Source organism: Macrosteles quadrilineatus, unplaced genomic scaffold, assembly GCF_028750875.1.
Source record: "Macrosteles quadrilineatus isolate MER2022 unplaced genomic scaffold, UCM_ALF_1.0 Scaffold_8__2_contigs__length_117827958, whole genome shotgun sequence".
NCBI classification, from domain to species: domain Eukaryota; kingdom Metazoa; phylum Arthropoda; class Insecta; order Hemiptera; family Cicadellidae; genus Macrosteles; species Macrosteles quadrilineatus.
The window spans coordinates 42,454,173-42,468,786 of record NW_026542601.1 but is presented as its reverse complement, the minus strand read 5'-3'; the positions used below and the strand labels follow the sequence as shown (position 1 = coordinate 42,468,786).

Genomic DNA, 14,614 nt, shown 5'->3' with positions numbered 1-14,614 from the left:
ATCTTTACGCAATCGTTGCGTAAACTACTATTTGTTTTCTAACATAGTGTGTTGGATAATGTTGCAATATGAAAAAAAAATAGAGCTCATCACACAGGCAATAAGTGTCTTTTCAAACCTCGCTCATTTTCTGACCTCGACTTCACCTCGATCTTGAAAATTGAGCTTGGGTCGAAAAGAGCCACTTTACGCCATAGTTATGAAATATACTATTAAAAAATACTCAACTTACCTAGAAGTTTCAAGGTCCCTGTAATGAGGCTTTTGACAGCTTGAGCGACACTGAAGAAATGACTGGTGAGTCTAGCTCGGGCTGTCACCAAGATGAACCTGAAACAGGCAATAAAGAAATAGTTAAGAACTCACTGACTTAAAGCAGATCAAAGCAAATATTAAATCAATTCAAATATCCATTTAATAAGTTATAGTGGCAAAATTGGTGAATAAATAAACACTACCATTCACCTTTCAGTACTAGGGTCAATGGTCATGGACAAGCTAACCTGGATCTAAGCTATTGTTTACCAGTGCGGTGGCCTGTCCTATAATACTACCACTCAACATCAAGTTTACAATGATCGAATAATAAATACTAGATATTTCAAAAAAATCATGATTTTTAATGGTACACACCAGGCACACCCTGGTGACAACTTGTACTTGTTTTGCCTGACCCGTACAAGAAAAAATCATGATTTATTCATCTTCAAAAGAACGCCATTTTAAAACCAAAAAATGTTTTTCAATAATTATTTTTTGCAATAAGTGTATTCCTACACCAAGTTTTATGAGGTTTTCTTAAATGTTTTTAAAGATATACATTTCTAATAAAGACATATAAGTGGCAGATGTCTTGTTGATTTTTGGAGAAAATTTTTTTACTTAAGGTACTTTTTGATATTTTGACCGATAAAACCGATACCTAAAGTTTTGTACCTATGGGACACCTTATAATTTTCAATGATTGTCAACGAATCATATGGCTCGCAAAGACTTCTAAACCAAAACACCTAGGTCTTACCATGACGACTACGGTAATAGCTGTCTTTTCTATAGAGGAAATTAGCTGAGAAAAGAAAAGAAGTAGAATGTACCTGAGGGCGAGAGCAAGGTCGTCCAGTAACGTCGCTCTAGATCTCTCACAGCCTTTCTGTAACATCCAGCTCAACCTCCATTTGTGAGTCTGTCCAGCGAAGTTGAGACTCGGAACTTCAAACTCCCTGGGAACAGAACAATTAATTAACCTTTGACTAATGAGTGGAACATTTTTCATTTAAGGTAAATTTGTTTCTACCTTCAGATCCTAGGACGCTAGCCTCTAGCTTGGAAACGTTTGATACATTATTTCAGAATAGGCATAGAGCGTTTAATAACATTATTTTTATTAAAATGTATTTTAAGGTTGTGGACCACCATTTAAATAGCTTCTCCACCCTCCGCTTCTGTGCCTAAGAAACCCCAGCTCTAAGTTTAATTTAAGTTGTAATTAAACTCACTACAATTATAAATTTAAGAGAAAGAAGAGCTTAAGAAAATTTTTTGTGGGTTGACTTTTACCTTTTAAATAGTAAAAAAATGTCTTTCCAAAACATTGATAATTTGAAAATTTAATTCCACATAACTTACTGGATTTCTATGTTTTAAAGACAAACATAGATACTTTTATTATTGACGACTTGATCAGCTACAGTATTTACGAACATAATAGGATTGGCCATTAAATCGAGGTCCACAACTCTCAACTAGAACAGAGTTGCTAGTTCAACTCTGAAACTGGCGCTGTGTTTTTAATATACTGCTAGTTTGCTTTAACCCCTATGCGATAAATTTTTGTGTGTTGTAGTCAAAAACAAAGATCCTTAAACTAGTAAAACTGTTTATATTTCTTACCAAGTATCAAACGTGTAGTGTCTTACTTCATATGGCGATTTAAAAAAAAAACATTCATAAAAACACTTACATAACGGAATATTTAACTTATTTGTATGAAAAGTGAATGACATGAAATGGTTCTAAAAGCTAATACCAAATAGTGCCATGCAAAAAGCTTTGGGATAGACATTGCGGCTAAAACACAATAATTTAATGGAGAATGTTAAGAAGACAGAGTCAAAATTAAAAACAGTACACCAAATCTATTTAAAATAATACGTAAGTTTAAACTCATTAATATGTGTCTCCACCAAAGATATAAAATGTCCTGAGGACCTAAATATACATTAGTAGGATATATTTGAACAAAATAACTAAGTTACACTTTTCAATACCTAGCAGTCTAAGTTTATCAATTCATTAAGTGGCAAGACAAAGCCGAGAATGGAAAATGTGTAAGGCTTTAAGACTTTAAGGTATACAATCACACTGCACAAATTATTTAGCTGCACTCTAACATGACTAAAATCCAAATGTTTAACTAATTTACTTTCAACAGTGTAATCCCCACTAATTCTATTACCACTATTATTTTTTTTTATTATTTTACCATCCCCAAAATACTTTTGTATTAGAGATAGTCAGATAACAATTCATATTACTGCTGTTTTAATTGATTTTAGTCACCAATATTCACAACACGTTTTCAATTCTTTGAAAATGTAAGTAAGTAAAATATTTCATCATTGCATCCATGCTAAGAGTCTTGTATCATTAACAATTATTAATTAATTGGTTGTAACCAAAAGCATTCAGTTAGCATTTCAATGCAGTACAATGGAAAAAATTATACTTGACATTTAAAGAAGAAGACCTGATACAGTTGAGAAGCTCGCTACTACTCAACTACTTAACTCATCTAACCAATATTCGCATTATTATTTTTTAAAGTTAGGCCTAAAACCTCAAAATGTATGGTACCAGGAATATAAAAAAATAGTGTCTATTAAATATTCAAAGTACACTGAATAATCCTATTCATCTTCCACACTGATAGGGACCTTGAAAAAAACTTACAACTCGCCACATATTTACCCAAAAAACGTCATAAATAAATAAGAAGAAAAACAAACATGCGTGACTCATGCTTTAGCCAGCTGTCAGCCGAGGTGCCCACTATTACTCCGCACATACCCAGTCCGACGAATAGTTTCCAGCTGATTCCCTGTCAGCCGTTTAGGTTTCCCATACTTGTCCTTGTGCAGACTTGTGGACAAAAAATCAGCTGACTTACAGTACTACCAACATTGTACTACATCCAACAAAAATGTACCTCCTTTTTTGAAGAGGAGATAAAAGTAAGGGAAGGATGACCGAACTGCCAATATTCTACTATGTCCAAACAAAATTTCCCTTTGTTTCCACTAGTGTTCTTGGCATAACAAAGGAGAAAAAGTTGGAAAAGGATTACATTACTACCAACATTGTACAATACCCAACAAAATGGACCTCATTTTCCAATCAATGTGTTCTTGGTATAGAGAAAAAATATAAGGATTCCAGTACAGCCAACATTGTATTATATCCTACAGAATTTATCTCCTTTGACATTACTCAATACTGAGGTCTTAGCATAGGAGGAATAAAAAGAAAGGAATAGATTACAGTACAGGACTGCCATTATTGTACTTTGCCCAACCAAATTTACCTCATTTTACACTTACTGTCCTTGGGCATTGTGGTGGAGGTTAAGTAAGGAAAGGTACAACATTGTGATAAATCCAAGAAATTTAATTCTTCCTTGTGAAAATATGCGCTCTTGTCTTAAAATAAGTAGGAAAATGGTTAAGCTACTACCAAATTTAAATTATATCGAAAAACATTTAAAATCTTTCCTTGTCAAAACCCGTGCTCCGGGCTTAGAATAAAACTTAAATAGAAATATTATTAACAGTGTTTTCAAAACCATTGTCTGGCTTCTCACATCAAAATTTGGATAAACAGTTCTTAAAATATGTACAAATTAAGTAATTAATATTACATAGCCATTAACATTATACAATAGTATGGTATGTAATCTAACAAAAATATTACAGTATGTTAAATTATTTAGTTTCTAAAGTACAATAAAATCAACAGTCACGTTCAGCTTAAAATCCCAGAAAATTTGTTGAATAAGAGAAGACTTAGGTTTTTAAAAACCTGAGCATATTCTAGGTATATGTAAATCGGATACAAGTTCTCAATCAATGAATACTGAGGATATTGAAAAAACACATTTCCTAAGATCGACAATGAATTAAGTTTAAGCTACTTTACCTACTCAAAATTTGTAACTTAATTTAACAAAGAAACCATTTTTAAAATGCAACAATATACAATCTCAAAGTAATATTAACTTTGTGGACCTCTCTTTTTTTAGTTTTATTTTTTCAAAGAACTGAAAAAAACTATTCTATCAGCAGTTTGTGCTGAAACAATCATCCAGTTATAGCTCTAAGCTGAAAATGATCTTTGAATTCCAAAATAAATCACTAACTGGGCAAAAAAAGCCTGCAACCCTTTGAGCTCAAAAGGTTATTGATGGTTTTAACTGAATACTTTTCCACCTTAAACTCATTTTTATAACCAGCTCGACTGTTTATTTGAGGAAATCCTTTCGCATAAAGTCAATCAATCAATCAAATCTTTTATTGTAGTCAGACAATATACATTGTATTACAAACGTCAACTTAAATTACTTCTAAATATAAACATAATATAATGCAAATGAAATAACAAAACTGGTACTATAACACTGATAACACATGAAAGTAATAGAGAGCAGGTGAACTTAGCTTAAAACTTTTTTTTATAAATTGGGCTGTTCAAAAAATTCAGCAACAGAGTAACATGCACGTTCTAAAAGGTATTCTTTTAACTTAATTTTGAATTTCGCTTCTGACGTTAAGGATTGTAGATTGGCTGGAAGTTTGTTAAAAAAAGAAGATGCACCACTCTACTAGCAAACGTGCGAGAGGTTTTAGTTTTGTTTGGGATACAAGGAATAGAAAAAAGAAGGGGGAAGGGGGCAGTTACTTCTTTTGCCAGCGGTTACTTTAGACGTGTTGTTGTACGCCTAACAATCATGGAGATAATTCCCAAAAACTGTAATTTTGAAATTGTGTATGTTATTGTTATGGAGAATAGGTAAACAGTTGCAATTGTCTTGTTAATGGAGATATTTTTTATTTAATTTGACTAATTCATTGATTTAATGCAAAGCTTTTAAAATTTTACTAAAAACACACTCTAATAGGTTTCTCTGCAGCAAAAAACTTAAGTACTCATGAAACCTAATGTTATCGACATAGAAAGTAAACCTGATATTTTGAAGGATATGTGAAAACTCAATCAGGCAAATGGAAATTCGCTTAGTCTGCAGGTTTGCTACGGCAGGTGTATTTGAGTCTGATATACCAGCCTTTTGAGCTCAAAGGTACGTAAGTATTTCAAACCATAAAAATATATTTTAAACTTCAAAATGATTTAATTTCTTTATAAAACTGTGAAATCACAATAGTGCTTTCTACACTAAAAGCTTGTGAAAGTGCATCAAAATACTGCACTAGCGATGTGAATGACTATTGAAATACTAAAGACTATGGATAGTGACTTGATGAGTTTAATTTCTACGTTATGACAATGAATTATGTTTGTAATCACTTCTTAGCATAGCTTAAAATAAACATTACCATGATAAAGCTTTTGAGTTAGAAGTAAACAAGCTTAAATCCATAGACAAGTTTTGGAACATTTGTGAAGTATAATACAAAGCAAGCAGCATTGCGCTGATGAAAAGTGCTGCTGATATCAAGAATATTTCTTTAGTATAATTTTGTATATTTTTAACTACTACACAACTTTTCTGTTTTATCAAACTTGTACTATTTATATCAGGGTTGTTTTACAAATTGTTGATTTTTTTAAGAAAGCTTTGTAGGCTGATGTGTTATAAATCAATTGCAAGATATTGCTACCACAAAATGTTGCGAGAAAAAAATCCAAAATGCAAGATTAAAAACAGTAGAACTGCAGCAGTCTCGAAAGTGCATATTTGATCTAAATGTATATATTAAGCTTTCCAATTAATTAAAACTATAATATACATGTACTTAATTATATTATATGCATAATTTTTTTACTTAATGCAAGAGAAAAACCTCATTGGTGTTGAAGTTGTTAACCAAATTTTAGTCATCGAAACTATTTCCTCCCTGAAAGTGTTATTTTATAGAAAGTTTGAGCTAACAACATATTGAAATACTGTTGAAATAATTGGCCATTATTCATACAACATTTTGTGTAACCATTTGATTGTGTGCATTGAAAACTTTTACTATTGACTTTGGATACTTCAAGTAAACATCTCATCCGATTGTAAAGTCTAATGTCTGTATTATTGAAAGTGATGTATGTTTTGATATTTTGTAATGCTTGAACATATTAATGTAGACTTAACGTATGCTCTTTACTCTTAGGTCAGTTATATTCTCTTTGATCTGTATAATATCCACACTCTTAAACCTTACATAAACTCAAAATGTATTTTAGGTATATATATATTTTTTTGTTACTGTTGTTATCAATATCTGTTAAGGTTAGTGTGTAAAAATAAAGTGCACTGTTGTAAATTATGATTATCTTATACACCAACTATTTCATTGGAACTAAGAGACTAACTATTTTAAAATAATTATTATCATACCATCTTTTATATGAGGTGATATTTTATTTGTTTGGTACCATTTTTTATGTCTTCAAGCATCATACATGATATTAGAATAATCTAATAGATATGGTATGATTTTTATGGTATTAAACTTTGTTAAAGATGCAAATTTAAAAATTTTCTCTTAAAATAAATAACTAGCGAAATAGCTGGTACATATAGATGGGAAGTCTACTTTATAATCCAAGTCAAAGCTTTGATCCACAAATCTTTTACAGAATGTGTTACAAGTTCATCAAATGAATGCACACACTAACTATGATGACATATTCAAGTTGTTTACTTTATCTCCTTCAAACTTGTCCAGTCAAACATTACGTTTCGTATTATTTACATTCCCAGATCCCCGCGTAAATTGAGAGCTATGAATTTCTCTAGATATAATATTCGTTAGTATAATATTTAACAATTGAAGAGTACAGGTTTTACATGAGCTAGGTTAGTGTCTTTGACGTAATAAATAATGATTTTTTTTTACCTTTATAAAAGGCTTTATAAAGCCAAATTTTTATAATAGCTGGTAAGTATATTTTTCTGTATTTCTCTTATAAAGTAATAGTACTGTAGCCTATATTTAGAACTGTCTATCTTTAAAAAATATTGTTAATTTGATGCATGTAGGCCTACCTGCTATTATTCTGTTTTTTTTTCTTTTCACATAAATACTACAAAAAAACTACCCTTATTTTGTTATTGTTTATTTTTAAGAAAAACTGTTAATTAAACTGTATGAAATGAAAGGTGTAATAAATTAGACTCTGCTAATATCCCTTAATGCAAACTGTTCAATTTAAAACCATTAAATCCTTGTAAGCCTTATCTTATTGACAATAAACTAAATAACTACCTATTCCCAAAATTATGTAAGGAACAGTAAATAAAAAAGCACAGGCTTAATTCTGCTCCCCTGTGCTCTCCTCAACTTCCTCAATTGAATTATCTTAGAAGGAGTGTTGAAAGCATCGAGACTCACCCTCTCTCTCTAAGGCTCTCCAGCTGTTTTCCGGTGAGTCGTCTTGGTTCTCCGCTAGAATCCACGGCGACCGCGTCAAGCTCGTCAAAACTGGGGGCGACGAAAAGATCACGAAGGTTGGTTGGTCGGTGCTGCCTTCTCGCCAGCGTGCAGCATGTGTCACCTCCTGGAGTGAAAAATTAATTCCTATTATAAAAGAATATATCTTTCCACAAAACATTTGTGTTCTTCTAATACCCTGCATTACAAAATAATACTAAATACAGTGTAAAATATGCAAAACAGCTACAGCAGCAAATATTGTGATGTTTATCTACGTATTAGAAAGTATATTAAATAATTCACAAGATATTTTGTTGTCAGCGGACAAAAGTAATTTTGTTGACTTTGCACAACATAGTTCACAGTCAAATGAAATTTAGTTCAAATTAAAACTCCTAGATAACTCTAGCTATAGTTATAGTAAAATTTAAAAAGTTAAGAAAATTTAGATTTTTGTTACAAATAGAAACATTTAAAAATAAATAATAAATTAATTATAGATAATACATTACAAATTGGGTATTCAGGACCGAATGGGGCTCAAATAGAGTTACTTTTCCAGAAGATATATATCTAGGTAGATACAAGTTATAATTAATTTACAAGGTGTTTCGCCAGGTATTACCAGTGATGTAAGGTATGTCGGCATTGTTGGTGTTATTGTGAGTGTGGGCAGGACCTGTAGCATTGACTGGAGCTGGCAGAATAATAGGGAACGTCTTCCAGTGGTACAGGAATTGCTCCCCTACCTGCAAACAACACCCATAAACTATTCATATAATAATAATCCATAATAATATTTATAATTCATTATTATATTTATTCATAATAATCAAATTACGTCAAATATTTGAGGAGCAATTGGTTAGTGACACTTGGATTAATTGCAACAAGTACAAACAAAACTATTTTATCTGACAAATTCATTACCAAGCAGTATGATAGTAACCAAGTTAGTAAAAGTCCAAGTAACAAATCTACATGACTCGGAACATATATAGCAAAGCAAGGAAAGAGTCTATACATTACAAGTATGAACTGCACTGATAGAATTTAGTGGCCGGCACCAGAAAGCAAACCTATACATCGCTGTAATGAATTCTTAGTCTGTCATTCTACCAACTTAGCCTCCCACTTACTAATTTAGATCACTTATCAATTAGCTTTTATTGTAAGGTAGTGTATGAAATATCATCAATGAATTTTAATAGCAAAAGACAGTCTATTATAAACATTCCAGGCTGTCTTATTTTTCTAACAATAAACATAAAAACATATATTATGCTATAGCCTGTATAATGGAACCTGTCTCCAAGCCCTTCGCCTACCTGGGAGATGGTTTAAGGCCTGAGCCAGTCCCAGGTAGACGGAGGGTCAGGAGGCACATTCCATTATACAGGCTATAATATCCATTCACCATTTGTCCTATGGTTTGTGCCTTTCTTCATTGTGTAACCACCATAACAAACTGGGATACAATACTTAAAGTTCCAAATATAGCAATCACGATCATTTTGAAATTAAAACACAAACAGGGGCCAAAAACTAATTCAAAGAACTTAAAATCTTAAATCGACACAATATTCTAGCCAAAAATTGTTTAAACAACTTGAGAAAAATCATCACCCAAACAAAGCTTGGCATAAAAAATTCCTTATTTCAAATTAACATAAATTACATTTTTTTTTTCAAAACATCCTATATAGGATTGAAATTTGTTAAGCAGCTCCCCAGTAAAATTATAAATTAACAAAGCCATAAAAGTCTCATAAAAAGAACTAAAAGTTTATTTGGTAGAGAAAGATTTTATTCCCTGAAGGAGTACTTTTCCATATCTTTTATTAGCATTTGTTACAATTGTTTTAGTTTTTAAACATTTTCATTTACCCTAAAATAATAGAAACAAAATTAGCCTATGTCAACACTAGCGCCCAGTGTCACCAACATGAACTAGACGTGAAAAAAGCTTAAGATTTTACGATGGGGTGAGAAGTCTACTTGTTGGTTATTGTATGGTAAAATATTAGTTTCAAGTTTTAAAATGAAATATGGCAGTTTTCACCATTAAAAAATATCAACAAGAAAAGAACACCATTAACAGCTTGTATTTCAAAGTGGTTATCACTTATTCATCCCCCCACACTCTTCCCCCATCATCCCTCTCAAATTCTTAATTATTCCTCACCCCTCCTCCACCCCTCTTCTAAGCCTTCCTTTGTCGAAACACACAGTTTTTTCCTCCCAACCACTCTGAATAACCAATGTTTACATAAACGGAACTCTTCCAGAGAAAACTTCATTTGAATCTCAAACTGTTCATTGCTTACAAAGTGCTTCCCGTTAAGCTGTGTTTAAAGTTAAAAGTTTTGTAGAAATTGCAGCCAAAGCAACACAACGTTTATTTTTAATTTTTAGTTTGTTTCCGTTTTTAATAAAATATCTGTCTTATCTTGACTTTTTTTAAAGAGTTCTAGATGTCTAACAAATAATAATCATCAATCCAGTTGTTCATTTTTATTTTGTAAACTAAAAAATCATTTAGGCTAGTTAACAAAATATCACAATAATAACAAAATTTCATTCCTTATCTCAATCACTTGTAACTAAACAACTTAAGAAGATCAATATGCTGAAATACTATTAATATTTCACTTATAAAAAAAATCATATATATAGTAGGGTTTACATTTTTGATGGGTTTTATAACTAATAAAAGAGGTATTCTTTTAAAGTCTTTCTAATTTTTAAAGGTAAAAATAAAAAAAAAACCAAAATATTTAATGCATATTTGTATTCATAATAGAGACTGAATCCATAACGGATTAGATGAGACCATGGGCTCAGTCAATAGAACAATGGACTAAAATCCTATGTCCCAGCAGTGTCCTGGGTTCGTCTTGATTGTGCTGGGCTGACAGCCTGTCTTGATATGTTTCAAGCACAGGCCAGAGGCCCATGTGGACAGGCAAATGCATGGATAAAAGTGGCTGTCAACCTCTTTAAATTTTACTGTTGAGTTTTCCTACAGTATACGGCAATATAATACACAATATGTCATTCTCTCATGGCAAACTAATAAAAAAAAATCAAAGCTATTTGTTTACTTCATTTACTTATTTGGTACATCGAACAAACCAAACCTATTTCGTTCCTAAATGGGAAGTAAATTATGAATGGATTGGTAAATTCACCACCTCCTTAGGACTACCTCTAATAGTTATGACCCGTCTAAATATCTAGTTTCAACCAGCATGGGGCAGGAAGCAGGAAATGTCTGACAAGATAATGGGTGCAATAAACAGCTGGGCCCATCAGCTGGTTATTTACACTAACAGTGTTGCCAACGTTGTTTGTTGGCATGACAAACCTGCAACATTGTTTGTTTACAGCCAGTCATGATTTAGGTTGGTACTCCCGTTTGTTGGCATTTGGCCCTGTTATTTGTTCTGGTATTCTACATGTTTAAAACCATTGTCCTAGTGCAACAAAGTAACCTATAGGAAAATATTGGTGTGCTTTAAGATGGTACTGACTATCGTCATTCGTATAGATAAAATTTTACATTTTACGATTTAACCCTTGAAATTTCAATACGCAAAGTTTCTATTAATACCTTGAATTGCTTATGTCTGAAGAAATTAATCCTTGGGTGTTTGCAGTACAAACCACTCTTACACCTCATGGAACTTAACAATTAAAAATGAGGAATGTCTCCACACTAACATACACTCTCCTTTTCTTTAAGGGTCGTTAAATTTGATCATGTGTGACCTCTCCTACCGTTGGAATGAAAGTAACTTATTAGTTAAACCTCTTGGTTAGGTAAGGAATTAAATATTTTACTAGTAATGAAATATTCATATTAGTTTGGATTTTATATTAACAAATCTGATGTTGATGAAAAATAGGTTTATTTTGTTACTCTATGCCATATTATATATACCTACCAATAATATATTTTATTAACAATAATATTACTTTGTTAGCCCATATATACTACAATTGTCATTAAAAAAAATAAATTTAGAGATATGGAAGTATAATTCTTATTACAAAAATGTATATTGACTGGATTCTGTGAATACGCAAAGCACAGGACTTTGACTTAACTCAAAACTGTGATAGAAAATTATGTATACGACATTTCCAGTAAGTTCAATTAATAAATAAAGAACAGGGAATCCAATATTTCTTAAAAGGTGCATTATTATGTAAGACTGTGTACATTTTTAAAAGTAAAAATGTAATTTTTTCAAAAAATAACACTCACTTCTTTGATATTATTCACCAGCTGCACCACCTCCTCCGGAGCCCCTGTCAGGTGAGAAGTCTCAAACTTGAGAGGTTCTTTCTGCAACACAACAAATAAGTGTTACACTTCCATACTAAAATAACAAAGACAAATAATACATACACATTTTAAAAATTGTTTTATTCATGGGTAGGGAGCAATCCTTATATATAATACGTGAAGGCAATTTCTACGAAACACTACTCCTCCGTTCATAATGGACGGATTTTTACAAACAATGTGTCAAAATTAAGTATTTTTTGTGTGGACCCCTTTTACCAATTCCTGTAATTAAAGTCCTCAGGCTTTGCCCCACAGGCCATCAAAACCCCAATGTATTTCTTCTGAAGAATAGATTTTGTTTACTTAAACAGACCAATAATTTTTTATTAATTGCATACTAAAACAGCTGTTCATAGTAACACGTGATACACACAAGAGCGTTTGTTTTCATATGATCCACAAAATCATCAATTATTTTGTCTTTCAATATTGAAATTAATACCTAGGCTAATAAAAACCTAACTAGTAGAGTAGTGGTTTTTAAAAAATCAGAAAATGTATGCATAAACATTATGATATTTAATATCATGAGAAAATAAGTCTATACTTTTTTCCAAACCAAAACATTCACACGTTTTGTACATTAAAAAACCTCAACAACAAAATAATATGTAATACACTTTTAAAACTGCATTCTTAAAAAAGTATATTGATAATTATTTTTCAGATGTTTTCAAGTGAGTAGACTGTAGGTATGTTTGTACCATCCGGCTAAATACATAATGTATCATAAGCGATGTGTTAGGCTGATGTGGTGTCATGTTGGCATGAATTATTTACAATGCTCCCAACCTTGTTGTTAAAAATAAAACTTTCAACTTGCATATTTTTAAATATTTATTTGTTGTTCTTGAACAAACCTTAATATTTGAATTCAATTAATATACCAAAATCATGGTGTGGTAAAAAATTATAATAACAATATTATTAAGCGATTTGGTCACATGAGTAAAGGGAGTAAATGGACAATATTATGATTGTAAATAATTTAATTTAGCATATTAATTGCTTGTTATATATCTTCTGTAAACAAAAGGGTACCAATATTACTGTAAATAAATCACTAAACTGCCTGGATGGCCGAGTAAATAGTACTGGCATTCAAAATGGAAGTTTACTGGTTCGATCCAAAGCTTGCTCCATTCTGTAATCTGACATAATTATTGGTCATTGGGCTACCAATTAATGAACCTATCTAATAAAAGATTGATTTTTTATATAAATACCCCCGCCGCAGCAAACCTGCCGACTAAGCGAATTTCCATTTGTCTGAATTGATTTTCAGTTAAATATATTTTAATAGCATTAGGGGTAATGAGTACCTAGGTTTGCTGCTACAAGGAAACTAATAAAGTGTTTTTAGTAAAATATTGATAGCTTAGTACAAAATAAATAAATTTGCCAAGTTTGATCAAAATATATCCATAAACAAGCAAACTACAACATTTGATAATATTTCCATAAGAATAACATGGGAATTTTAAATTTACAATTTTTTTAAATTTTCTCCGTTACTAATAACCAAACAAAAATACTTTTTTAAACTAAATGATTTGTTTTTTTAAGCTCTTTAAAAAGGTCTAAAGAGAAATTGGGAAATTTTGTGTTTTGAGGGTCAAAAGTGAGAAAAACCAATTTTTACCCCATAAAACCCCCCGTAAAGCCTCGTTCCCATGGTCCGATCATGCTGGTTCGCGAACTCATTCAAGTTTATCCTGCTTTACACCTTTAAACCAAATTTCATCAAAATCGGACAAAAATTACTCAAGTTATCGCGTTCACGGACGTATATATATATATAAATCTATATATATATATATACATATATAAAAATTTGAACGAATGGTGTTTTTGGCCTCTGGGGACATCAAAATGAAAAAGTAAATCGGTCCCGGGTCTAGGTCTTACCGTGCCACCTACGGTAATAGCTACTTCCCTATAGGGAAATTCGCTAAAAAAGACTAGGGTTTGAAACGTTTTGTTACAAAAAACTAAAAAATACCAAAATAAGTTAAACACAATAAAATAAAAAAGTTACTAATAATTTGTAGAACTTGGGTGCAAAAGTGAACATTTTAGGGTAATATTATTTTATGCATTTGAATCTCTGAAAAACTGAATACTATTTTCAACTAAGTGTTTTTATACTTTACAGATATTTTGTAATTTTTTACTAAAGTAATACAATAGTAAAGAACTTGTTTGGTTTGCAGCTTTGTAACTATGAACCTATCAATGAGCCGAGATGTTTAAATATCTGCACCATTAAACTTATAAATTAAAGTGTTGACATGAAATTTAAGTCAAATGTCTGAATGCTGTCCTGTATGACTACTGCAGTAGCTAAGTTTGTACAAGCAGGTCAAAGTTTAACGTGACCTGCAAAGTTCCTTTGTAACTCTTCAACCACAATTTTACTAAAAACAGGAACACAATTTTTTAAATTTCATCTCATAAAATCATATTCTCCTACCACGGCATGGAGATGATCACATTGCCATACATGTACAGTACCCAAAATTGCTTAGAGCGAGAATGGATCATTCCGGCTCGCTAACTCAGCCGATTTCCCAGTTGCCGTTTCTAGACCAACCACAGCCAC

General features: G+C 31.6%; 1 protein-coding gene across 2 annotated transcripts in view; it reads right to left on the bottom strand.

Moving 5' to 3' along the window:
- The window catches only part of LOC128999597 (uncharacterized), a 108,978-nt gene that overhangs the window by 52,113 nt on the left and 42,251 nt on the right, over positions 1-14,614 (bottom strand). Inside the window, exons 3-8 of one of the 2 annotated variants that reach the window (XM_054426182.1) lie at positions 11,929-12,009; positions 8,284-8,407; positions 7,617-7,782; positions 3,067-3,138; positions 1,095-1,220; positions 233-330 (exon numbers count right to left, since the gene is read on the bottom strand). In XM_054426182.1, coding sequence (XP_054282157.1) covers positions 233-330; positions 1,095-1,220; positions 3,067-3,138; positions 7,617-7,782; positions 8,284-8,407; positions 11,929-12,009 — 667 coding nt within the window. The remainder of the gene's footprint in view (positions 1-232; positions 331-1,094; positions 1,221-3,066; positions 3,139-7,616; positions 7,783-8,283; positions 8,408-11,928; positions 12,010-14,614) is intronic. The other variant, XM_054426183.1, reaches the window with a different exon arrangement.